General features: G+C 48.1%; 1 protein-coding gene across 6 annotated transcripts in view; it reads right to left on the bottom strand.

Annotated features, from left to right (window-relative positions):
• Positions 1–26,782, bottom strand: part of LOC102458062 (uncharacterized) — a 48,482-nt gene that overhangs the window by 14,337 nt on the left and 7,363 nt on the right. The window contains exons 2-7 of one of the 6 annotated variants that reach the window (XM_075911456.1): positions 24,828–24,896; positions 24,229–24,438; positions 23,622–23,644; positions 20,711–20,826; positions 20,432–20,464; positions 3,363–3,476 (exon numbers count right to left, since the gene is read on the bottom strand). In XM_075911456.1, coding sequence (XP_075767571.1) covers positions 3,363–3,476; positions 20,432–20,464; positions 20,711–20,826; positions 23,622–23,644; positions 24,229–24,438; positions 24,828–24,896 — 565 coding nt within the window. Of the gene's footprint in view, positions 1–3,362; positions 3,477–20,431; positions 20,465–20,710; positions 20,827–23,621; positions 23,645–24,228; positions 24,454–24,827; positions 24,897–26,782 lie in introns of those variants that run through there. The other 5 variants (XM_075911457.1, XM_075911458.1, XM_075911459.1 and 2 more) reach the window with 5 other exon arrangements.

Below are 26,782 nucleotides of genomic sequence, written 5' to 3'. Positions count from 1 at the left end.
AGTGGCAGGGTCAGTGGTTGCCTCTGCATAGGCAGAGGGCACAGTGGAAGCGGGGACAGTGAGAGTATCCTCCATGGTCTCCCCATGCAGGGACTCCAGGACCCCCTCAGCAACCACCACAGTCACCTGAGCTGCTTTGCAGCCCTGTGAAGTGTTTTGGGGCTCGGAGGGAGGGCTGGCACAGACGTCCACCCCTAGAGGAACAAGGAAGGTATCCTCCCCATCAGCAGGAGAGGTGGAGCGCTGGGCCCACTTGTGGCACTTCCGCATGGTGAGCTCCCAGACCTTGGAGGAGAAGGGCTGGATCTGAATGGAAGAAGAGCCAGGGAAAAGGGCAGCAGTGGGAGGGCGAGGGGAGACAGGGGCAGGGTGGTAGGGGAAGGGAAAACCTCCCCCCGAGGTAAGGCCTGCCCAAGTCCTGTCGCTGACCCTGCCACCCTCTCCTCCGTGGGCCTAGGCTTCCGCTTATTGCAGTGACAGTGGCACCCACACACTCATCTGGGCTCTGTGGACCTCAAGCAGGACTGACGACAGTCACAGTTGGAGGAGGGGCAACCTCATGGTCCGGACCATCAGGACCACCAGTGATGGTAGGACTGGTGCCCTCCTGGACATCCTGAGTGCCTCTCCAGGCAGGGTCAGGGGGCAGTCCCTTCAGATGTGCCCTGTCACTGATAGAGAAAGCATTGGGTCTCTCCCACAATGTAATATACCCAGTACTGGGCCCTTGATGAGGCACCAGAAATGACCCTTCTATGGCTTCTCCGCCACGCCATGCGGGCAGTAGTTGGATTTGGACCTGCCAATGGAAGATGAGGACGTGGCAGAAGGCTGGATCCTTGTAGCCCAGAGGAAAGGGATTTAGGACTCCCCAGGGTGAAGAGGAAAGGCAGTAGGACGGCACTGAGAAGGAAGCAGCCTGAAAACAGAAGGAGAGAAGAAGAGGGGGCCTGGCACAGAATGAAAAACAGCCAAGGCCTGCCTGCCACAGCAATCCCCCCCCCCCCCCGCGCCCCGGAGAAGAGATGTGGGGGACGCAGAGTAAGGATTGTGACAGGGTCGGGACAAAATGTCACACAAAAAGCAGTGGAGGGGAGACATCTAAGCCTCAGACTGAGGAGATCTCTGTTCCCAGAGTAACAGGGAGGGGCTGGTTTAGAACCAGCAGAGACAATCAGGGGCAATGGTTAACCTGGGGTTAATTAACCAAGCCTGCAGATTCAGGTCAGCCTAGGCTAATTAGGACACCTGAAGGTAATTAAGAAAACCAGTTCAGACTTGCTAAAAAAGAAGCTTTGCCTGCAGTTAGTGTGTGTGTGTTTAGCTGAGAGGATAGAGGAAAGCACCACTGAAAGTACAAGGAAAGGAGACAACTGAACACTAGGAGGATGAACTGGGGAGAAGGAAGGTGTGAGGAAATAGCCCAAGGGTCTTGGTGCTGTCTTATAGCAGGTGGTGGGAACTCACACAGGTAGCTACTATTACAGGGCCCTGGGTGAAACCCAGAATAGAGTGTGAGTCTGGGTTCCCCCCAACACCCACCTCCCCATTTCAACTCGGGGAAAAGGACTGTGGAGTTTATTTTCCATTTTACTATACAGGCAGTCCCCGGGTTACGTACAAGATAGGGACTGGAGGTTTGTTCTTAAGTTGAATCTGTATGTAAGTCGAAACTGGCATCCAGATTCAGCCGCTGTTGAAACTGACCGCCAGTTCTGACTTACATACAGATTCAACTTAAGAACCCCAGGCATCCCCAAGTCAGCTGCTGCTGAAACTGATCAGCGGCTGATTCCAGGAAGCCTGGGGCAGAGCAACTCTGCCTCGGGCTTCCTGTAGTCAGCCGCTGGTCAGTTTCAGCAGCGGCTGACTTGGGGACGCCTCGGGCAGAGCAGCTGGGGCGTTGCTGGGTTGCTCCAGTAGCACCGCTCCTCGCTCCTTGGTGCTACTGGAGCAACCCAGCAGCACCCCAGCTGCTCTGCCCCAGGCGTCCTGATTCAGCCACTGCTGAAACTGACCAGCAGCGGCTGAATCAGGACCTGGGGCAGAGCAGCTGGGGTGCTGCCGGGTTGGTCCAGTAGTGCCCAGAGCGGCGCTGCAGGACCAATCGGCAGCGCCCCAGCTGCTCTGCCCCAGGGTCCACAACAAAAGCCTGGTCTGCTGGGGGGGGGGGGCATACTAGCTGCGCCCCCCCCCCCCCAGCAGACCAGGGACACGGGGAGCAGAGCCGCAGCGGCAGCGGGGTCTGGCAAAGTCTGGCAAAGTCTGTCTGTCCGGGGGCAGCTCTGGCAAAGTCTCAGAGGCGAGGGATCCCGCCGCGGCTGCGGCTTCAGTCCCGGTGCCTGTGGTCTGCTGGGGACAGTCCCCAGCAGACCAAGGGCACCGGGAGCAGCTTACGAACGGGGCTTTCTCGCCCCGGAGCTCGCAGGCAGCAATCCGCCACCTCGACCTCCGGGGTGAGAAAGCCCCGTTCGTAAGTGCGGACCCGCGTAAGTCGGGGACTGCCTGTACTCTGGCTGATGATGAAAAGAGCTCAATAAACAGCAAACTAAAGCCCCAAGCATAGTGCCTAAAATTGTGTGCTCCTGTGAGCCTCTGAAGCAAGCAAACCCGCCAGGAAGCGCAGGACCCACCGAGTTTTTTTTAGGAGCTTTGTCACACCCCCTATAATTCCATGGCACGATCACATCTTGAATACTACACACAGGTGTGGTCACCTCATCTTAAAAAAAGATACCTTGGCAAGGGAAAAAGCTCAGAAAAAGAGCAACAAAAATTATTAGGGGTATGGAACAACTGCCATATGAAGATAGATTAATAAAACTGGGTCTTTTCAGCTAGGGGAAGAGATGACTAGGGGAGGAGGATAAGATAGAAGTCTATAAAATCATGACTAGTAAGAAAAAAATGAATAAAGAAGAGTTATATAGTCTTTCCCATAACCAAGAACTAGGGGTCACCAAATTAATTTAAATAGGCAGCAGATCTAAAATAAACAAAAGGAAGTACTTCTTCACACAATGTAGAACCTGTGGAACTCCTTGCCAGAGGATGTTGTGAAGGCCAGCACTTTAACAGGGTTAAAAAAAAAAGCTAGATAAATTCACGGAGGATAGGTCCATCAGTGGCTATTAGCCAGGATGCACAGGGATGGTGTCCATAGCTTCTGTTTGTCAGAAGCTGGGAATAGTCGTCAGGGGAGGAATCACTTGATGATTACCTGTTTTGTTCATTCCCTCTGGGGCACCTGGCATTGGCCACTGAAAGCAGACAGAATACGGGCTAGATGGATCTTCAGTCTGACTAGTATGGATGTTCTTATGTAGACACCAAGAAGTTGAGGTAGTATAACTGATTCTTACCCATGCAGGCACCTCCCAGCATCTCTCTTTTTTCTGGGCCTTGGAGACTGAGGACCCTTGGCGCTTTTCCTCGTTCCAGCTGGAAGATATTATCAGGTTTGGAAACTGGAAATCCTGCTCAGGAAAAAGAAAATGAGGGGAAGCAAGTGAATACATATGGGCTGTGTCTACACTGGCACCCTTTTCCGTAAGAGGGATGCTAACGAGACACTTCGGAATTGCAAATGCCACGGGGGATTTAAATATCCCCCGCAGCATTTGCATGAACATGGCTGCCGCTTTTTTCCGGCTCGGGGTTTTGCCGGAGAAAAGCGCCAGTCTAGACAGGATCTTGCGGAAAATAAGCCCTTTTCCGCAAGATCTCTTATTCCTACTTGAAAGGATCCCTTGAAAGTAGGAATAAGGGATCTTCCGGAAAAGGGCTTATTTTCCACAAGATCCCGTCTAGACTGGTGCTTTTCTCTGGCAAAACCCCGAGCCGGAAAAAAGCAGCAGCCATGTTCATGCAAATGTCGCGGGGGATATATATATCCCCCGCGGCATTTGCAATTCCGAAGTGTCTCATTAGCATCCCTTTTACGGAAAAGGGTGCCAGTGTAGACACAGCCATGGTGTTTGTGAGACATTATTAGACTGTGAGATGAACATACAAGTCATCGTTGCAACCCCGGTTATGTTTCCATCAAATCTTGTAGAAAGTGTGTAAAGTAAGAGGTCTATGAAAAAGCTGATTTGCTGATTCTGTTTATACTGCTCATATGTATCTATCATTTTTATTTGAAGCCATGTACTTGTACAGGCAGTCCCCGGGTTACGTACAAGATAGGGACCGTAGGTTTGTTCTTAAGTTGAATTTGTATGTAAGTCGGAACTGGTACATATTTTGGGGGCGGGACGGGGAGCTGGAGTTAGGTGGAAAAGACCCTGATTCTCATACAACCTCCTTATTCTAAGAAAAACACATACTGTTTTGATATGAAGGTTTTTTTGGTTGATATTTGAATTAAAAATTGATCATAAGTTTCAGTGTTTCATGCTATATCCAAATCTTCCTTTTGGGGTACCTGAAAGATCCCAGTTATTCATTTAATAGTCAGAATCTTTGTTTTTTATAACTAAAAAAAGCTTATTCAATGCATATTACTGTTCCAAATAGAATTTGCTACAGATGGTTCAGTGAAATGGGTATTAAGTGTAATCAATAGTCATTGGAAAGTACAGTGAAATATTGATACAATCAAAGCTGTTGTTGTATTCTGCTGAGCAGAAAATGGAAATCCCTTCCTGTGAAGTGTGTGTGTGAATTTATCCACAGGATTAATTGTAAAGAAAAATTCTGTGTTGCGAACAGGAGTTTAGCTACAGGTGGGTCCTCATTGTCCGCTCACCCACTTTGCAACCAGACCCATCCCCTCGGGGCTTACCCTGCTCTGCTCCAGCCAGGGTGTGGGGTTGGGGCTTATCCCCTCTTCCCTTCTGTCCTGCTCCTCCCCATTCTTGCCCACCCACACCACTGGGTAATTTTTCAGCTTCACCTCTGCCAGGCTGGAAGGGACTTGTTAATTTCACATGACACTAACAAGATACTTGCAGCTCTAGTGCTGAAGAGGGAAAGAGCTGTTGCTCCCAAGGTGGGGACTGTAACACAATGGGTCTCACTGCCTGCTGCTCCTGATGTTCCCTAGGAAATTAATTTTTCCGCTCTGGAGTGCCCCCTTTTGGCTGGTGTCTTGTTCTCCCCAGCAGACCCGCATCCTCTGCAGTGAGAAAAGCCGCTCCGCGTCTCCCTGGTCTGCTGGGGGGAAGCGCCCCCCACACCGCCGGAGGCGGCGACAGTGGGGGAGGCACCCTGCACTAGCCGCCCCCCGTTTGTAACTAGGGAGCCGATGTAAATCGGATTGATGTAACCCGGGGACTGCCTGTATTTCAAATGTTTACTTCTGGGAGATATTAGCAGGAGGCATGGCCAACCTATTGTGAAAGGGCTGCTAGTCAAGTGAATAGTATTACTAAACTGACAATGCACCTCAGGTGGTGCCAAACTATATGACAAACTTTACTGTGAATGTTCAGGCCAGCATGTAAGTGATGGCTGCTGCCTAAAAAGGCCTGAGCCGTGCATGAACAAATTACTTGCTCATGTAACAAACTCCATCCTGGGACATAATTTCAGACAATGAGAATAATGGGAGACCCTCCATATGGGCAAGGGTAGAAAGAGTGCCCTGGGGGCTCCTCCATTTTGTCTTTATTCCGGCTAATTGCCTATGAAGGAGCTCTGCTATGAACTGAAGCCTGAAAAGATTGATGACTCACCCTAACATAGGATGTAATCCAGAGACTTGATTTTAGACAGCAGATTATTCCATCTCTGCTACAAGCCTGCACCAATAACAGTGCAATTGGTGTATGTATTTGATTCCATTAACAATTTTACTTCAACCCTTTCTCTCTAATCCTGGGCTGTGCATAGCCCTGTCTCTAAGCAATTCTCCCTGATTTCATCTGTGCCCCCAGAAACTTCCTTTTTTACAGTGGTGTAGTCATACTTGAATCCACTGAACCAGATTGATTAGCATGGGGTTCTGATCCAAAGCTTATTTAAAATTTGGCTTTTGGGATTGAGAGCTTTGCTGGTTAAAGAGCAGTCGCAATGAGTGAGTAACAACATGAGGCAAAATGCAGGACAATGTAGCACTTTAAAGACTAACAAGATGGTTTATTAGATGATGAGCTTTCGTGGGCCAGACCCACTTCCTCAGATCAAATAATGGAAGAAAGTAGTCACAATCATATATACCCAAGGATACAATTAAAAAAATGAACAAATATGAAAAGGACAAATCACATTGCAGAAGAGGAGGGGGATGCCGGGGGGGGGGGGGGGAGGGAAGTAAATCTATAGCCAAGCCCTTCGATACAACCGCATCTGCTCTAATCCCACTGACAGAGACCAGAAGCTTCAGGATCTCTACCAAGCATTTATAAATCTCAACTACCCACCCAGAGAAATAAAAAAACAAATTGAAAGAGCCAGACGAATACCTAGAAACCATCTACTTCAAGACAGACCCAAGAAAACCAACAATAGAACACCACTTGTCATCACCTACAACCCCCAACTTAAACCTGTCCAACACATTATCAATAAACTACAGCCTATACTGGAACAGGATACCATACTCAAAGAGGCTCTGGGAGACAGACCCATAGTCTCCTATAGACAACCACCTAACCTCAAGATGATTCTTACCAACCACCACAGGACATACCACACTAATACCAACCCTGGTACCTTCCCTTGCAACAAACCCCGTTGCCAGCTTTGTCCACATATTCATTCTGCTGATACCATTATTGGACCTAACCAAGTGAGTTATAAGATCAAGAACACATATTCCTGCGCATCCAGAAATATAATCTATGCTATCATGTGCCGAAAGTGTCCGTCTGCTATGTACATTGGACAAACATCTCAGACACTTCGCCAAAGGATTAATGCCCACAAAACAGATATCAGACAAGATCACAAAGAGAAAACAGTTTCTTGCCATTTTAACCAGAAAGGACACTCTCTCAATGACTTGACCACCTGCATTCTGCTACAAAGACCTTTTACATCTGCACTTGAAAGGGAATCCTCTGAACTGTCATTCATGTTAAAATTCGACACTTGCCAACAAGGACTTAACAAACATTTGAACTATCTCACCCATTACCAAGATAGTTTCCCCAATTATCACCTCTAATACCATTAACTCACAAACATCCCACTCTCCCTACCTCTAATATCATCAATTCACAGACACTTTCCTTACTTCCCTCCCCCCCCCCCGCATCCCCCTCCTCTTCTGCAATGTGATTTGTCCTTTTCATATTTGTTCATTTTTTTAATTGTATCCTTTGGTATATATGGTTGTGACTACTTTCTTCCACTATTTGATCTGAGGAAGTGGGTCTGGCCCACGAAAGCTCATCATCTAATAAACCATCTTGTTAGTCTTTAAAGTGCTACATTGTCCTGCATTTTGCTTCAACTACCCCAGACTAACACGGCTACATTTCTATCACTAACAACATGAGGGTCTTGACAAAAAGGCCCTGGGAGATCTGTGCTTAGACAAAGTAATCACCTTTGGAGAGAAAGCCACAAATCAAGAACTGAGAGTGTAGGTGTCTCCTAAAGCCACAGATGCTGTTGTAGATAAATCTATGTATTATATATTGCTTCACATAAATCTATGTATTATATATTGCTGCATATGACTTGACATTGTGCCTCTCCATATAACCTTGAAACTTTGTATTAGAACCCTATATAGAAAACTTGTAGCAGAATAAGATTTTCCCCTACTCTTTCCCCCACTCTGTAATCAATTGCCCTGTTGAATGAATGAGGTGTGAATGAGTAAGACTTGGGAGCCAAGCACCTCCAGACAGCTACACCTGTTGAAGAGGGGGTGGAAGCCAGACCCAAGGTGTCAAGTGGGCTCTAGAAAGAAGACCAGACATATTGATGGCCTTGGGGATTAGAAGCAGGCACCTTCTTTGGAAAACACCCTCTCTGCAGCACAAAGGGACCAACGGACACAGACCCAGAGTTTGAATCTGGGATATATATTTGCATATGAGAGGGATGCTCTAAAAGTGAGGTGTCTTGCAGAGGACCCCGGGTTTCGTCTTGTCACCATCGGAGCATCGATCCGGATCGGCAGAAGCCCGGCTCCACCCCTCCCCCATCTAACTCACCTGCCAGTGCAGTTAAGGGGAGCAACTTGTTGGTAACAACAGCAAGACGGAGTGTGCTTGTGTGTGTGTGTGTGTGTGACATATATATATATCATATGCATTTGATAACTGTTAATTATTCTATGTGTGATCAATAAATGTGGCGTGTTGCCTTATCCCCCCTGAAAAAGATCCCGAGTACTTCTCTAAGTACAACATTTTGGTGGAGAATCGCGAAAGGGGGAAGGTACTACGAGCATTTATTGAGTAATATAAAAGTGTTGAAAAGTATTAAAAGGTGATCGATCAGTAAGGTGTGCACACCCCCGGTGGTAGAAGGCTGGGTAAAGAGAGGAGGAGAAGTAGCTTTCTCGCTCCTCCCCGGTCGTAGAGTGCCGGCATTAGAAGGAAGGGAGGAGAATTACAGTTCTCACTCCAGAAAAAGAAAAGAGGTTGGGTATACTAAGAGTTATTGGTATTGTTATTTTAGTCCCAATAGGAGGTTGGGTGTATTAGAAAATGTTCAAATGTAAGCAGTCTGTTAAGAAGGCTCCCAGAGAGGAGACTGAGAAATTAGCATTTGTAAAAGATCTTACTCCTTTTGAGCAAATTTTGCAAAAATTCAGACACAGCCCTTGGTCTGATCAAGTTTTAGCTGATGTCCATTCAATTTCAGATCTAGAAGACAAATTGGCTAGCTACTTCTGGATATATAAACCCTCAACTTTAATGAAAAAGGAAGCAGCCGCAGTCTGGCTTCTATGGAAAGCCTGTAATGAGGTATTCCTTCAATTGGCTGAATGTAAAAATAAAAATGAGAAACTGCACCAAGATTTACAAGCCTCTGCTGCAGAAGCAGAGAAATGGAAATGTATGACCATCAGTGCCCAAACCCAGTTAGATGCACTTAAGGATGGGTACAGAGAGTTGAAGCAACACTCTCAAATCTTAGAGGAGCATGCAAACGAGAAAGAGAAAACTGAAAAAGAAAATCAGGTATTACAGGGAATGGTCAAAAAGTTAACTTTAGAACAGGGGAAAGCCCCTGCTGACCATAACCACTGTAAATCGCTCATTAAACAACTGGAACACAAATTGGGCTTTGCAAATAGACAAATTGCAGCAGTAACCTCAGGAGAAGGGACATTTGAGACCCCAGAGGGGGCAGATTTTTGGGACCCCTCTGGAGACTGGGGAGGGGATATTCGGGTAGATACCTCCCCCCAGAGCCAAAACGCCATTGCAACAGTCACAAAGAGAACAGTCACCACCACGAGAGAGGGTGGTGGGAGTGAAACAGTAACAACAGTGCCTGTCTCTGCCTCCGATCTCCAGGCCATGGCAAAGTGGCTGGGGATTTTAAAACGGGAAACTTTTTCTAAATGGAGTGTACAGGCCCTTTTACTAGGAGAAAGGGAGGATTTAAACTCACACGAACTACACCGCCTAATGAGCACTTGTGCAGCCCCAGGTATGCGGGGACTTACAGACAGGTTTAGGATTGAGGAGGATTACCAGCTAATGGATGTTCTGACAAAACTGGCAGAACTGATGGGCAGGCGTAATTTCCTAGCCCAAGCCGTTGCAATCTCACAGGAAACTGATGAGGACCCCGAAATATTTTTAACCCGATGGGGTCTCATGCAGATGATGGCTGGTTTAGTTACCCGTGATAGTGCCACCAAACTGGACCTGGTGCCATTCAGTGTAGACTCCTTAAGACAGGGGAGTCCAAACTTTTTTCAAAGAGGGCCAGATTTGATGAAGTGAACATGCATGAGGGCCGACCATTTTGCCTGACATTCTTTGAACCATTAAAATTAAATGCAAATTAACTATTTTATGCAAAGTTTATTGCAAACGGCATACTTTTCATTTCGTCACATGGATGACAAATCTAAACAGGTGTTAAATCACTCTGCCTTTCATATCTGAAGGCCAGATGAAAATATATGTCCTTGGAAGGAAGCTGAAATATATGTCAGGAACATTGTAAAGTACATTACATATTATTGGTAATAAAGGTTGTCTGTCAACTTTTAAGTTCAAAAAATATGAACAGGAACATAACACCAAGTATACATGTTGTGTCCAAATATATTTATAACTGATTTAGACCAACTGACTAACTGAGATTTTACAATGTATTCATCTCAATACATATGGATTCGTTGGGGGCCATAAAAGATAGATATTGCCAAATTACCTGTGGGGACGTATTAAACCGGAACACGGGCCGCAATTGGCCCGCGGGCCGGACTTTGGACATGCCTGCCTTAAGAGAATGCGCTGCCTCCTTACAACTATTTTATGCAATGAGACTGGGAGTGTGGCAACCCGGCCAGCCTGCCACATTACGAGAACTGAGAGACCTGGTCCGGCAGATAGTTACATAGTCCGGTCCTGCGCCTATCATAAAAAAAGAAAGAGTGGCGTATGTTGCAGCCTTAGAGCCATTAGTTACTTATTCTAATGAAAGTGGCAATAAAGGCATCACTGGGGCACGGGGAGCACACGCTAGAGGAAGGTCTCGGGGTAGAGGATATCGTGGAGGAGGACAGAGGGATAATTTGTACCAGGACCCCCAGAACTTTAAAACAGACACCCCAGCTCTGGGCAAGGAAGGGTTAACTGAAAGAGACGCTCGCTGCCTGGCCTGGAAGGTGTTAATGCAGCACGGGGCAGATAGAGAAAGGTGGAATGGGGCCCCCACACGGGACTTACTGGCAGAAGCTTTTAAGCTTCAGATGCTTTCTAAGGAGGGGAGAGAGGGGAGAGTAGCGAGCGTACTAAGGCCGACCGCTCCTCCCCCTCCTCCTGCAGTCACGGACCCGCTCCCGTTCCCAGGAGATACAGTATAGGGAGACCCTCTGGATATTGAACCTCCTCCCTGACAGGGACGGCTCCCCTAGCGATCCAAAGCACCCACACCCCTTTAAAGTACATTCTGTCCGGGAAACTGGTTGGGGGCAGGGTCTCAAACACCCGCATGGCTCAGTGGACCCTCACATTGATAAACAGAGGGGTCACCACAGAGACCGTGTCTAGCCCTCACATGCTGACTCACGCTCTGATTGAAAAAGGCAATAAACATGACTGCCCCGAGGTTACCTTAGAGCAGAGAATAGCCCTGGTTCAGGCACCTCCCTTTGAGGAACTAGACACCATCGGGATAGAGAGACACGTGTGGGTCACAGATGGGAGCTCAATGGTAATTAAAGGTATAAGGAAAATTAAATATGCAGCCATTCACTTAGAAGAGGAAATCCTACAGGGATATTTGGATCATGGGTCAGCCCAGCATGCTGAACTCCATGGCATATATCAGGTACTACCGCAATATAAGAACAACCCCAGACCTGTGTTTATCTATGCAGATAGTGATTTCTGTGTCAAGGGAATACACTACTGGATGCATGACTGGGAAAGAAATGGGTGGAAGGCAGCAGATGGGAAAAGCGTGGCATATGTAGAGGAATGGAAATGGATTTACCAATGGGTACTACAACACCCTGGCTGCTTAAAGGTCAGACATGTAAAGGCACACAGCAGACAGGACACTCCAGAGGCTTTCTGGAACAACAAAGTAGATGGTATAGCACGGCAGTATGACATAGCTGCAGTAGTGACCAGGAGTCAGGCAGGGAAGGTAATGGGGGATCCACAGTCAATGGATGAAATTATTAATGACAATAACTGTCCAAACTCCCCAAACAGGACCCCAGGAAAGATAGAAAAGCAGGAACTGGTTAATGTTGCACATCAGTTCATGCATGAGGGAGTGGAAGGGACACTGAGGAGGTTAAGAGAGGTAGCCCAGTGGAAAGGTATGGAAGATGATGTTAAAACCTGGGTTCAAAATTGCATTAGGTGTGCTCAGGATAAAGCCCGGCCACCACATTACCAGCCCCTTATGCACCAGAGGCGAGTAGGTCCCTGGCATAGAATACAAATTGATTACATAGACCAATTGCCACGGAGTCAAGAGGGATTCCAGTATCTATTGGTAATCACAGATGCCTTCTCTGGCTGGGTGGAAGCATTTCCCACTAGAAGAAACACCACCACAGAAGCTGCAAAAAAGTTATTTACTGAGGTGGTCTGTCGTTATGGGACTCCTGAGATAATAGATTCAGACAATGGAGGGGCATTTGTAGGGGAAATGTTTACTAGCTTGTTACGAGCCTTAGGCATTAAACACAAATTTCACATCCCCTATCGCCCTCAATCATCAGGGCAAGTAGCCCTAAGGAAAGTTGTGAGCAATACTGGCAAAAATTGGCCAGATAAGCTACCTTTAATTTTGGCAGCTATTCGTAGCAGCAACCAGTTGAGAACAAAAATACAGCCTTTTCAAATCCTGTTTGGACAGTCAATGAGGCTGATGATAGACCCCACGCAGATAAGTTTAGGATCAGGAGAAACTGATGTTCTAACACAGCAGCATGATCATTTTCAATGGCTCAAACAATTACAGGAGGACAAATTGACCCTGCAATATTGAGTGAACCAGGCCATTAATAAAATAAACGATACGTTCCATAAGTGGAAAAATGGTGACTCCCAGCTCTGGGAGCCTGGAGATCTGGTCATGTATTTAAAATTGGGTAGAAGGGAGCACAATTTGGAATCCAAATGGATAGGTCCCTATTCCATTGTGGACCGGCTTAGTCCTTTGGTGTACTGAATAGATAAAGATGGAAAATTAAAATGGGATCATATCTCGCAATTAAAACTGTTTTCTTGAGTTTTAGATATCCACGTTCCTGGAAATGGTACTTGAGGCATGGAGCATTTGGATTCCAATAACTCTGGTGGCGATTCACGCACTGGAGCCAAAACAGCAACGGGACTCGCGATGGGGAATTCAGTGGTACAATTGGACTAGCTGGAACACACCACAGGAGATACCAGTAGCCAACAACACACTGCAGGGAATCTTCATACTCCTATCAGTTCAAGTCTGGGTAAATATCACCCCTGGTGATTATGGATGCATCTATTCTGTATCAGCTCCAGGAGACTCTAGGTGGGGCTCCAACCCCTCCTGCGAACCTGGTCAGCCTGGATCTCAAACTATACCCCCTTTTAAACCAGAGCCCACAGAGACTAGAACAATAACACTCTGGGTGAATGAAACAATGTTTCTTGGGAATGTCACATTCTTGATTATAAACGGCCCAGATCCAGAGACTGTGAAATTTCCCCACTTGCTCCGGAGGCAACCCTGTCTTCAGGTGCAAGTGGCCCCCATGATCTCTACTCTACATATCACGATGAGATGGGATAAGAACGACCTGGCTGGGGTGAAGCCTGAGTGTGCCCCAGACAGTTCCCCCATATTTGATGCGTGGTATCGGTCATTACTGCAAGAACATATTCCAAGGAGGAGGGCTCGGAGTATAGTAGACACTGTGCTAGGGGGGATAGGAACTGGGACCGGTGTCCTGAACTCCATAGACCTTCAAGCACTGGGAAATATAGTTAGTGCCATTAAAACCCTTCACTATTCAATAACGGAAGGGCAAGAACATCAAATCGCTCAGTTGGTTCAAACAAGCATAGATCCTGTAGATTTCCAATGGCATACCTGGCAACACATAAACCACCTTCTGGGCCGAATATGCCACCATGAGAGCCATTGCAGATAAAACTGCTCTAGCCCTGTGGTGTTCAGAACAGCAAATTCTTTCCATCATGCTAATGGAGAGGGAAATGGATTGGGTGAGAGCTAAGGATCTGATGGTCCTAGCCCCTCTATTGACATGACATCAGAGTAATCTATTCTTGCCATACATGGCTGGGTGGTACCAGCCATTACATTCATTCCTTAGTGTACAGCGACTGAGCGGGAGCATTTCTGTCCAGGTGCTGAGAGCCCAAGAGGTGCAGACAACTAGGTTGATTTGCCCTTTCTCAGCACTGCCAGTAATCCAGAGAAAGCATATTTGGATTCCCAGACTGGCTGGGACATACATGAATATTAAAGGGGATATAGTGGACCACCGAGGGTGTGAGCAGTGGTCCTCACAACAATGGGTTTGCCCCACACTCCCCATCTTGGAAGAACCATGCTCTCTCCAAAGCAGAGAATTAGCTACATGTTTTTGGGATGAGATGGATAACTCCACCACCAAGGTGTATTTTAATGGAAGGAATTGTGTTTGTGCTGTGGGATTGGAGCCTGTAAGATGGCAAAATAAGTTTCATTCAGATCCCCCTGTCCAAAAATGTATGTGTAATGTCTCCATACTCCATACCCCTAAACTGGTATATTATTTCCCAATACACACAGAAAAACAAATTGATGTAGAAACCTCAGATCTAGTGGACCTTGATCCGAATTTCTTTGGGTATTAATTGGACAGGCCTAGATGAGTGGATTTATAATAATGAACAAATTAGTAAATTAACAAAAACCACTCGGAGAAAAATCCAAACTAGAAGTTTGGCCATCCTCCATGAGGGAGCAGAAATACTTAGGGTGGCTGACCAGGCAAAACAATTAAGTATTCATCATTGGTATGATGTGTTTAAGGGTTGGTCCCCTACCTGGTCAGCATTTTTGAATATAATCCTCCATCCCATTATTAGTTTAGTAATAATCTTGGCTGTTATGCTAGTTTTAATGCTCTGCATGTGCTGTTGGATGAAACAAATGTATTTCAAATTGAAACCACAGGCTGAAATCATGACCCAATACATAGCTTTAAAGCAGATACATAAGATTTAAATGGTGACCACTCAAGAATTGTTCTTGAGAGGTCAAAAGGGGGACAATGTAGATAAATCTATGTATTATATATTGCTTCACATAAATCTATGTATTATATATTGCTGCATATGACTTGACATTGTGCCTCTCCATATAACCTTGTAACTTTGTATTAGAACCCTATATAGAAAACTTGTAGCAGAATAAGATTTTCCCCCACTCTCTTTCCCCCACTCTGTAATCAATTGCCCTGTTGAATGAACGAGGTGTGAATGAGTAAGACTTGGGAGCCAAGCACCTCCAGACAGCTACACCTGTTGAAGAGGGGGTGGAAGCCAGACCCAAGGTGTCAAGTGGGCTCTAGAAAGAAGACCAGACATATTGATGGCCTTGGGGATTAGAAGCAGGCACCTTCTTTGGAAAACACCCTCTCTGCAGCACAAAGGGACCAACGGACACAGACCCAGAGTTTGAATCTGGGATATATATTTGCATATGAGAGGGCTGCTATAAAAGTGAGGTGTCTTGCAGAGGACCCCGGGTTTCGTCTTGTCACCATCGGAGCATCGATCCGGATCAGCAGAAGCCCGGCTCCACCCCTCCCCCATCTAACTCACCTGGCCAGTGCAGTTAAGGGGAGCAACTTGTTGGTAACAACAGCAAGACGGAGTGTGCTTGTGTGTGTGTGTGTGAGTGCATGAGTGACATATATATATATCATATGCATTTGATAACTGTTAATTATTCTATGTGTGATCAATAAATGTGGCGTGTTGCCTTATCCCCCCTGAAAAAGATCCCGAGTACTTCTTTAAGTACAACACTGTGGCAATGAAGAAATTGGAACTTGAGCATGAAACATGCAAACATTGGTTTGAAGGAAAAGCAAATGGGGGCCGAATTGGAGAAAGAGAGAAGCTGCTACAAGAGGAGGATGTTAAAAGAGAGCAAAACCCTTGCAAGGCATATGGAATGAATGGCTGTTGGAGAGAACCAGGCAAGCTGCAGAAAAGACTTACCAACTTCATTTATGAGTGCTGCAACATCCTGGAAGTCTAACCCCTCAGGGCAACAGAAGTTAGGAAAAGATATGTCCCATTTACAAGGATACTGAGGCTATAGAGAAATTTTTGTTTACCTTTGAATGCCTATGCAATGTGCATTGAATCCCAGATGACCAGCAAATGACCATCCTGCTGACCAGATTGACTGGAAAACCCAGGAGGTATTTAATTAAATGGAGGAACAAGCAGCTTTAGACTATATGTGATTAAATATTCTGTACTTAGGTGAGTCAAGGTCACTCCTGAATGCTTACTGGGTTAAATTTAGAAAGTTTAAAGTGTCTAGTGGATGTACTTTTGTGGAATGTGCTCATAAGCTGATGGGGTTTTGTTAAAAAGTAGGTTGAGGGGGCAAAAGCAAATGGGCTCACATGGGTAAGTGAGCTTTGAAAAACTAATAGATTAAATAACTTTGGAGCAATTTGTAGATATCATTCCTAATCAGGTTAGAGCCAGCTGTTTGTGTGACAGAGAACCTGAGTCAGTTCTACAGGCTGCAGAAATTGTGGCTGCATGTACCCAGGACTCAAGAAGGGTGTGAACCCCAAAATAAAAGTAAAAACAATAAGGAGTCCTGTGGCACCTTAAAGACTAAGGGTATGTCTACACTACAGCATTATTTCAAAATAAGCTATTTCAAAATAGTTATTCGAAATAGCTTATTTCAAAATAACGTGTCTACACACAAAATGCATTTTGAAATAGCGTTTTGCTATTTCGAAATAGCACATCCACACTGAGTGGATGCTGAATCACATTTAAGGCCGGCCGGAACCAGGTCCAGCAGGTCATCAGGTCAGGATTTAATTTGTGTGGCTGCTGCCTGAGGCTATCTGAGGCCTGTGCTTAAAGGGACCCCCCCGGACAGCTGGTTCTTAGCTTTTCCTGCTTGCTTGCCTACCTCGATGAGGGCCAGCAAAGCATTTTATCTCTGTGTGCTCTGGTTGCCCTCACTCGGGACACCACAGCACTCTGCAACATGGAGCCAGAGCTGCCCCTGGGCACTCTGGTGCTTCTCTTGGACACGTTGCTGCGAGCCTGGCTGCACTTTCTGCAGGCTGCCATCCTCCCGGTCCATTGGGGGGATGTCAGTATCCAGGATGCCTTGAGGGAAAGCTTCTACCCTGAGGAGCACTAAGAGCCTCCTGCCCCATTGGGGGTTGTGCCTCATTCCTCCCTCAAGTCCTTCCACTTACCCCCTCCCCCCGGCCCCTTCCTGATGTAAAATAAAATACACTTTTTTTTCATAAACACAAACTGTCTTTATTTAACAAAATTGGGGAGTGGGGGGGAATGAAACTCTGGTGAGACTGAGGAAAGGAGGTGGGAGAGGGGAGGGGGAAACCTGAGAGGAGGGAAGCAAGGGGAGAGGAAGCTCAGGGTTGGGGGGTCTTGCAGGACCAACTTGATTTTCATGCGAACCTGCTCCTGGGTTCGCATGTGGTCTTTGGTGGCCAGGCTGGCAGCTATCCTGCCATAGACGGCCACATTCCTCCATCTAGTGCGGAGATCATGGACGCTGGGGGCATTTCCCCCAAACCTGAATAAGGTCCATGATCTCCGCCCTGGGTCAGGAAGGCGCCTGCCTTCTCCAGGCCCTAGCAGGCTCCTGGGAGCTGGCCGACTGCTCCTGGGGAGCGGCGGAGGGCTGGCTGCCAATGGCTTGCTGGCTCATGTTTTGGGGCCACTGCGTCAGGGTGACTGCTGGCTCTGGGCTGGCAGGCTTGGAGCTGGCACAGGCACTGTGGCCAGAGTCTACCCCTTTAAGGGCTCCGGGGAGTGAGGGGAGTGTTCTTGGTTGAGGCTGGAGTGGCCACCAGGGCACCCTAGGAAGGCTGGAGGCCCCCATTTCAAAATAAGTGTCTACAGAGCACGTATTTTGAATTTGGTGTTATTCCTCATAGAATGAGGTTTACCAAATTCGAAATAAGCACTCCACTATTTCGAATTTATTTCGAAATAGCGGTTTGGATGTGTAGATGCTAGGAAAATTATTTCAGAATAAGGGCTGTTATTTCAAAATAATTTTGCTGTGTAGACATACCCTAACAGATGTATTAGGGTATAAGCTTTGTGGGTAAGTACCACCGTTACCTACCAGCCCTATGCTCTTGGGGAGCCAGGGAGTGACACGCATGGAAAACCATCCCCTTCTCTCAGTCCTCTGCTAGAATCAAAGACAAAGCAATGAAAAGGCCAGGGAAGACCCACCTAAACTGCTTCAGACAAGGGTGATACAGTTAAAGAAACACTCCAGCCTCATCTGTATGGAAGACAGAGCAGAGAGTCATCTCCATTAGCATACAGAATGGAGACCAGCTCTTCCAAAGCAGGAACCGCACTGAACTATGGGATACTGAAAGCAGAGAAGCAGTGACTGATGGGAAATCTCTGCTCCAGATGCTAATGAACCTAGGCCTGCTCACACCCAAATTAGTCATTATCAGACCAATTCTAGTAACGATCCTATTGACATCTAAAATACTGAAACTGCCTAGTTGCATTGTGAGCTTCTTCAAGGAACATCACCCATAACCAGGTGTGATCAGTCTCTATTGTCTCGCCTCTGTTTACCCATAAACAAATCCAGTGTTCTCTTCAAACTATTGTCCTAGCCCTATAAGAACTCCTACCCCCACTCAAGAAAAACTGTTCTGATACCTGGATTTAAACTGCATCAGTTCCATTGAGACTTCTTCATCTCCTGTCTGATTGTGCTAGGGGCTCTGTCCTGCTTTTCTCCTGCCCTCTGGCCCCCCGCTCCCATCACTATCTGGGAACCACAATCAATGCAAGCTCCACGGAGTGGTGAGGTGTCTCTCTCTCTCTCTCTCTCTCTTTCTCCCCCCTCCCACCCAACTACCTCTCTCTCGGTATGTCTAGACTACAGGGTTTCGTCGACAAAAGTGGACTTTTGTCAAAACTATACCTGTGTCTATACTGCCGCTGAGTTCTGTTGACATAACATTGACAGAACTCGGCAGTTTTGTCAATGGCTGTAAACCTCATTCTACGAGGAATAATGCCTTTTGTCAACAGAGGTCTGTTGACAGAAGGCGTTATTGCATCTACACTGTCATGTCGACAAAGTGGCTCGCTTTGTCGACAGAACTGGATGTCGTCTAGACGCTCTTTGTCGACAGTATCTGTCAACAAAACTTCTGTCGACAAAAGCCTGTAGTCTAGACATACCCTCTAAGCCTAGCCTCCTGACTCTGCCCTATGTAAACTGTTATATGATTAGCTAGCCCTAACATTTGTAATCAGTTTCAATCTAGATTTAATATTATAACTGTTTTGTGTGTTTGGCTTCCTATATATATATTGAGATGAACATATAATAAATAATTGTCATAGTTAAGCTGGCTGGTCTCTCTCTTTCTTTCTCTTTCACTCACTCTTCTTCAAGGGGTGTTGTTCTGGCTTCCCCATTCGCTCTGCAACAACGCTGCTTGTACCCAAGCTGAAGATCCCGGTAGTGCCCAAAATCCTGTGGGGTTTGCTCATCATGCGGTTTACCTGCGAATGACTGTGGTGTGAAAGTGGGGATAGGGAAGTGCTGAACCTGGGGGCATATGAGGATGGCAGCTTAAAGTGTTGTTTAATCCAGCCCACTGAGTCCAAAGGCTCATGAGGGTGCAGTGTGGCATTGCTGTGAAACCCAGCCTGCTGAGTCCAGGGACATATGAGGGGTCAGCCTGTGAGTGCTGAGTACCCAGTCTTCTCAGGCATGCTCTGTGAGTGTTTGTGTGTTGCTAAGGTGGGAAGAACCCCATCCTGAGGAATCTAGTCCCTGCAGGAGAGCTCCGGTGGGAGGGGGAATTGGCAGTAGGGAGAATTCAACTGCATATGAGAGCACAAGTAAGCACAAGCAGCACACTGAGGGTATGTCTACACTACCCCGCTAGTTCGAACTAGGGGGGTAATGTATGCATACCGAACTTGCTAATGAAGCCCGGGATTTGAATTTCCCGGGCTTCATTAGCATAAAGCCGGCGCCGCCATTTTTAAAAGCCGGCTAGTGTGAACCCCGTGCCGCGCGGCTACATGCGGCACGGGCTAGATAGTTCGAACTAGGTAGTTATTCTGAACTATCTGTACGCCTCCCGGGCTTCATTAGCAAGTTCGGTATGCATACATTACCCCGCTAGTTCGAACTAGCGGGGTAGTGTAGACATACCCTGATAGACTTGTTAACCTCCCCCCAGTCCCATAAGAGTAACCCTAATAAATGAGCATACCCCAGAGTACTGGGCAAATCTGGTAACACCACTCACTCCTGAGACTCTGCTGCTTGCCTATGGCTGTTTTCAATTGCTTGTTAAAGCAGCAGACTGCACTGGATATGGACGTTTCCCTCTTTTCTCCATTTCACACCATTCAGGTTCTTGTTCCTTTTCTCCAAAGGAAATGCACCCGCCAGGTCAGGATTCACTCTAACACTCCCCGCCCAGGCATCAGGTGTCAACTAGGCAGTCACAGTTCCACCTCTCTCAGGCAGCGATTTCCTGTACCCAAAATGGTTTTGGTCTGAAACCTTCCCACAAGACACAGAAACGTACCTGAGTCGTTCTCCAGCTCCAGGCGCAGCGTCTCTGGGGAAGAAGAGGTGAAAATTCAGGCCTTCACATTCATGAGTCTATTCCGATTGGTTAGTCACGTAACTGCTTTTCATGACAAGATGATGCCACAGAGCACCAGCTGAGCTAGCCCCACAGGGTTACTCACATGGGCAAGTCCCTGAGCTGGACCAGTGAGAAAGAGCCCCAGGGTCAGTGACATCATGAGAGTCCCTAACTCCTCCCCAGCTAGAAGGATGAACCTGACAAATTCCAGTTCACCTTTGAATCCCAGCAGCACCTCCTGCAGGATGGCACTTTTCAGAGAGAAATTGCTGAGTCTCTTCTCCAGTTCTGCAAACTCCTGCTCTGGCTTCTGCAATGGCTCATCTTCCCTGCTGAGGAAAGTAGGAAGAGTGAGACGTGGCTCCAATCCCCAATGCCAAAGCCCAGCAGCCTCCAGACTCTGGGAAAGCTGCATCAGAGCTTTGTTGTCTCAGATATCACCTGCACTCAGTCCCCCTCCCCTCAGAGACTTCACTCCTCTCCTCACTCCAGCCCGCCTGCTGTGGTGACATCCAAGCGCTAGCATCTCTGCTGACACACCAAGAAGATACACACATCTCTGAGCCAGGGTTTCAAGATATTTCACAGACTCAGGCCAGGTCTACACTAGACTATTAAGTGGTTGAGAGGTGTGAAAAATCCACACCTCTGAGCCAGGTATAGAAGTCCCTGAGCATACACTGCTAGGGCCATGGAGGAAACCTTCCAACTCCCTAGCTACTGCCTGTTGGGGAGGTGAGTTACCTATGCCAATGTTGCCATAGGGCAGAGGTTGGCAACCTTTTCAAACTAAAGAGCCAAATTACGTCAAAATTCAGAACAAGTGGTCAACAAAGAGCCAGTATAAGAATCCCATTTGCATAACTGAAAATATACAACTTAATATTATTGATAATAGACATGATCATTAATAGTAGCATCAATGAAACATTGTCCTCACACACTTTATTTAATGGGACTTCTGCTGCCGCTGGGGGTGGAGTTTGTTGACAAGGGGGTGCAGGAATCAGGACTAGGGTGCATAAGGGGCTCAGGGAAGGGGATTGGGGTGTGTGAGAGGTGCAGCAAGCAGGGCAGGGCACAGTGGCTTGATGAGGGGCTGGGCCAGGATCGTCGCAGCCAGATTGTGGCCTTCTCTCCTACCGATGCTGCAGCAGGAGGGGGGCCACTGACAGCCCTTCCGGTGGCCAGATGGGGCCAGACCTCAGGGGATTGAGGCCAGGATAGGATGTTGCAGCCAGATGGGAGCTGGGCCCTGGTTGGGGCCTTGTTGGCTGGGCTGTTGCTGCACAGAGGCTAGGGACAGACCACAGCAGTCAGATGGGGGCTGTAGCCGGGTCACCGTGGCCAGATGCAGGCATCTGCTGCTGCCAGCTCCTCTCGCTAGCCAAGCTGAGAGCATATCTGTGTCATGTTATTGGATTTTAAGGGGAGCAGCCAGATCACTGCTGCACCCATGGGGGGGTGTTTGCCCCAAAGTCTTTACAAAGGGGGCCATGTGAGGTGGCAAAGGAAAGCTTGTGTTCTACTGATTCTATGTATGCTATTCATGTACTTGTGTGATACCTGTATGTGGAGTTATGAATATGGACTCTGTGCTTATACTAGGAATGTTCTTTGTCTGAGATAGAGCAATGGGCTCTGGACTGCCTGTTGTAAAGAGCAATTGTTCAGTCAATGACTATGCTAATTGGCGAGGCTCCAGGAACAATGGCTCTCAAGGTGCCCAATTCACACCTGAGGGATACTCTGGAGACCTGCAAATCAGCCAATATCATGGCTGCTGACATGGGACACAGGGATAGGTCACTTGGCCACGTGACCCGCTCCAGCTTAGAAAGCATCAGAGATGGATATAAAGTGCCATGAGGCGGACTCCATCTTGTCTTCCATTCTGCTACTGACCCCAGATGCAGCCTTGTGAGGGACAGAGACCCATGAAGGATTGCTGACCCCTCCTGACATAGGATGTACACCAGAGATGTTTAAGCTAGCAGTTTAAAACATCTCTGCTAAGAGCCTGCATCAAGAACTTGGTGATTGGTGCATGTCATGTAATTTCCTTAACAACACTTACTCTCAACCTGTTCTTTCTTTTATTAATAAACCTTTAGATTTTAGATTCTAAAGGACTGGCCCAGCATGATCTTGTAAGATCCCAAAGCGTAAACTGACTGGGGATTTGTGACTGGTTCTTTGGGACTGGGGAGACCCGTTCGGGGTAGGTGAGATTGGGTTCTATAACCCCTCACCTGTGTGTACGGCCTGGGGCTGACTGTGGCACAAGGAGAGCTGGGGTGTCTGAGGGGTTTTGCTCGTGAGGTTTCCTGCTGGCCAGATTGGCAGCTGAAGCACTCGGTGCGACTGGTTTGTGGCCTATTTGGGAAAAGTGCCCAGCCTGGGGCTGTAAGCAGCCCTGGTTTTGAGCAATTCGCCATGAGCAGACGCCGTCAGCAGTGCCCAGAATCGGCCCGGTCCATCACAACCCGTGTACCCCTACAGCACGCTCTCAGACGGTCCTTTAAATGAGCAGCATGCCCCAGACAGTTTTTCAACTGCACAGCCGCGATGCACCACTTTACTTTCACCTCTGGCTAAAGGTGAAATAGACCAAAAAAAGACCATCTTGACATGAGTAATTAGGCATTTTTAAATTTTTGAATTAGTTTTTCATTTTAATGTAGAAAGTTGCATGTGTGTTGGGAATGACAAAAGAGCCACATTTGATTCTGTACTGAGCCATATTTGGCTTGAGAGCCATAGGTTGCTGACCCTTGCCATAAGGAGTGTCTACATTGAACACATGCAGCAGTACTGCTGCACCATTTGAAGTCTAGACAAGCCCTTAGCAAGGCAGCACTGCCTCCACTTGCATTTGGGAAGGTTGCTTTGCAATCTACTTTAAAAAGACCAAATATGAGATTCTGCATGCTGCGACACACGATGTGGCTGGGTGTGGCTCACAGGCCCTATGTAGGCCAGTCCTCATTCGCTCTCAGACAGCCCCATGCTCGTCTCCTTCCTCAGGCAGCCGCTAAGGAAAGACATGCTCACAGGCATTCTACCCGTGAGTCCCAGCAGGGGAAGCGCGAGTCAGTGTGCTTGACAAGCAAAGGAGGTGACATACCTGCTCTCAGTGCTTCCTGCCCCCTGCAGAGGGAGAGAAAGAAGAGGCAAGTCAGTGGCTGTGCCTCAGACTAGGGAGGCCTCCGGTTCTGCAGGGGCATCATCACTGGAGCCTCAGGTCTTTGGGGAATTTCAGACACTCAGGTTCACACTCAGAGAAAACCTCCCAACTGCTTCCACTCAGCTGGGACTTCTGCTCTCAGCAACCCAGCTAGGAGCTTGCTGGAGGGAAACTCTCCCCAGGCATTTTAAAGGGAGAGACTGTTTGCTACATTGAGAGTGAAATTTCCCCTAGTGCCGAGACCCATGAAGTTCTCTCACTCTACTGAGCCCACTAACCTGGGACGACATGGAGCCTTAGACCTGGCAGAGGGAGGGTGGGCTGGAAATGTCACTCATGCAGATAGACATTTACAGCACAGGACAGATGGTCTTGGGGTTACCCACCCAGGGATCCCAGGTCCCATTCCCGGCTGTGCCACAGACTCAGTATGTAACTGTGGGCAGGGCTGTACCCTTTCCCCTAATGCCCTGACCCCACTCTGTGAAGTGCGTTGGACCGTAGGACTAAGAAACTGCATATTCTCACTGCCATAACCCAGTCTGACCTGCAGGGACTGGCTCCACGGCTGCTGGCCCTTCTCTCCAAGCAGGAAAATCTCCCTGGATCGCCTGGACACGCCCTCATCTCTTCTCTTGACAATGTCTCTGGCTAGCTCTTCCAGCTGGGCTAGCAGGAGCTGCTCCTGCTCCTCCAGAAAGTCTCGCAGCTCCTTCCACTCCGCAAGGATCTTCTGCCTCTCAGCTTCCGTCTGTTTCTGCAACCCCGGGGAGAGGGTGGCTTGTAACAGGGGAGATTCAGAACTGTGCCTCTCAACTGCACTCCACCCAACTCTTCGGCTGCTCACCCGCATTTCCTCTCCTCTCCATCTCCCTTAGGTGCTAGAAAGGAACTCTGGTCACTATAATATCTCCACAGCCCTTGTGCAGGGTCTGTCCATGCCACAGACTGACACTCTCTTGCATTGGAGCCTCTTGAAACCTAAACACATCAGGCTGCTCCCATGTTTGAGCCTGACCTCGTCCCTGGGCTCCAATGTGGATGCTTTCCTGGCTGAGACTGGCAGGGTGAGTCCTGCATTTCCATGTCACTCAGGGTACTCTAATCCCAGGCAACCCTGAGAGGCAAGGGGCTCTAGGCACCTACCAGCAGGTCTACGCTTTGCCTCTCCTCCTCAGCTTTTTGCAGACAAGCCAGATGCTCTCCTGGTACCTCCTGAAAGAAACAGGGTGGAAGGGAGTCACAAACTACTCCACAGAGCCTCACAACTTCCAGATTTCAGGGCCGAATCCTGCCCTGCCCGTGCCTGTACAGAGCTCCTGGGACTCAGACTTTCTTGCCAGATACAGTTAAGCCTCAGCAAGAAAGATCTCATGGAAGCAGTGAAAGCAGTCAGGTTTTCCAAGGAAGACACAGGACACCGTGGTGAAGTGACAGGGGTACAAGCCCTCAGCCCAAAATGTGCCCCACCCACATCCTAAACAACCAACTTCAGGCATTCCCCCACTTCCCCAGCTTCAACCCCAATGTACCAGCAAAATATTGGGGTATGTAAGGGTTAAAGAAGGAGTCTTAGCAGTTGTAACCATGGCAATGGGGCATGGCTTAATCAGACACTGCTCCTATTGATTTATAGACTTTTTGATTCCTCATTTCCTACTTGCTCTGGATAGTTGTACTTTTAATGAACGTTCTGTGTTAAGGAAGATAGCATTGTTAACCCCTTACTTGTTCCTATTAGCTCTGAAGTGTACATTCAGGATCACATATCTTTTCCCCCTTGTAAGTTGCTGATTCAAGGAGTTGTGTGATATGAGAACTGCTTACCTCAACTAAAAGGCTGTAAACAGGGATGGGTACAATTATATTCATCACGTGGTTATGATTATGCATTATATGGGTGTTCATATTACTGAAAGAGGGCTTACAGTGCGATGTAGTTGATAAATGTATTTACATACTAATTAAGATACAAAGGTAAACCTGTGGTTAATTCGTTGCTCACTAGGGGTTTGAGGTGAAACGAGTATCTGCAATAAAGAAGCCTGTGTACTCCATCCCCTCTGGGCAACTAGCGTTGTAAAATTTTGATTAACTGGCTAATTGAATAGTCAATGCAAAGTCGATAAGGGCTCTTTCGCTTTTGAAGTGTAGCAACAGCCTCAGGGCTGTTGCTACACTTTAACGGTGAAAGTGCTTTGGGGAATATGGGGTCAATGGGGCAGTCCCACACTGGCCCCAAGTGGAGTGGGAGAGCTCAAGTCCCCCTACACTCACCCAAACTGGTGGTAGGCTCTCCAATAGCCAGGGAGAGCACACCGGCTACTCAGGCAACTAGGCCACTAGACTTTTGGAGTAAACCATGGGGCCATATTTTCCCTGAGTAAGGGACATTGAACTTTTGGACTAGGCCTGTGGGCCATATTTCCCCTGAAGCAGGGACATTGAACTTTTGGGCTAGGCCTGTGGGCCATATTTCCCCTGAAGCAGGGGCACTGAACTTTTGGGCTAGGTCTGTGGGGCTGTATTGTCCCTGAATAAGGGTGTGACGGGGCATCCTCACCCCGCACTGAGACTCCTGCCGAGCAGGCGCTGCTCGGCATCGGGAGGGAGGCAGCCTGGCGGTGCACGGCATGCTCCTGTGCTGTGCTGGGGCTTGCTGACCCGGCCGACTGGCGGGCGGTGGACTGGAAGCGCGGGGGCGGGAGCTGGGGCGTTCCCCTGCCTCGTGCGTCTGCCGCAGCGGGGAGGCAGGATAGCTCCACCCCCCCCCCTCATTGGTGACGTCAGGGAGGGCGGAAGCGGCGCGGCATTTAAAAACGCCACCGCCATATCCTGGAGAGAGAGAGTAGAGCCTGATAGAGGCTCAGAGACGCCCGAGGGCGAGTCCCCGGAGAACAGCCGCGAGGCTGAGAGGGCGCGTAAGGGGCCGGCGATTTCGGTCCTCTGTCCCTGTTCTGCATGTCAGCAGCCTGTCGGGGAAGGTGAGCCGTCCGGCGCCGGGAAGCCGGGGGTGGGGAAAGGAAGCAGCCCAGGGCAGAGCCTCGTTGGGCTGGTGGGCTGACGCGTTACGGCAGGAAGCTCCGTCAGCCGGACCGGAT

The sequence above is a fragment of the Pelodiscus sinensis genome, chromosome 29 (assembly GCF_049634645.1).
Source record: "Pelodiscus sinensis isolate JC-2024 chromosome 29, ASM4963464v1, whole genome shotgun sequence".
Classification (NCBI taxonomy): domain Eukaryota; kingdom Metazoa; phylum Chordata; order Testudines; family Trionychidae; genus Pelodiscus; species Pelodiscus sinensis.
Note: the sequence above shows the minus strand (reverse complement) of the source record. Positions and strands in the feature narration are given on the sequence as shown.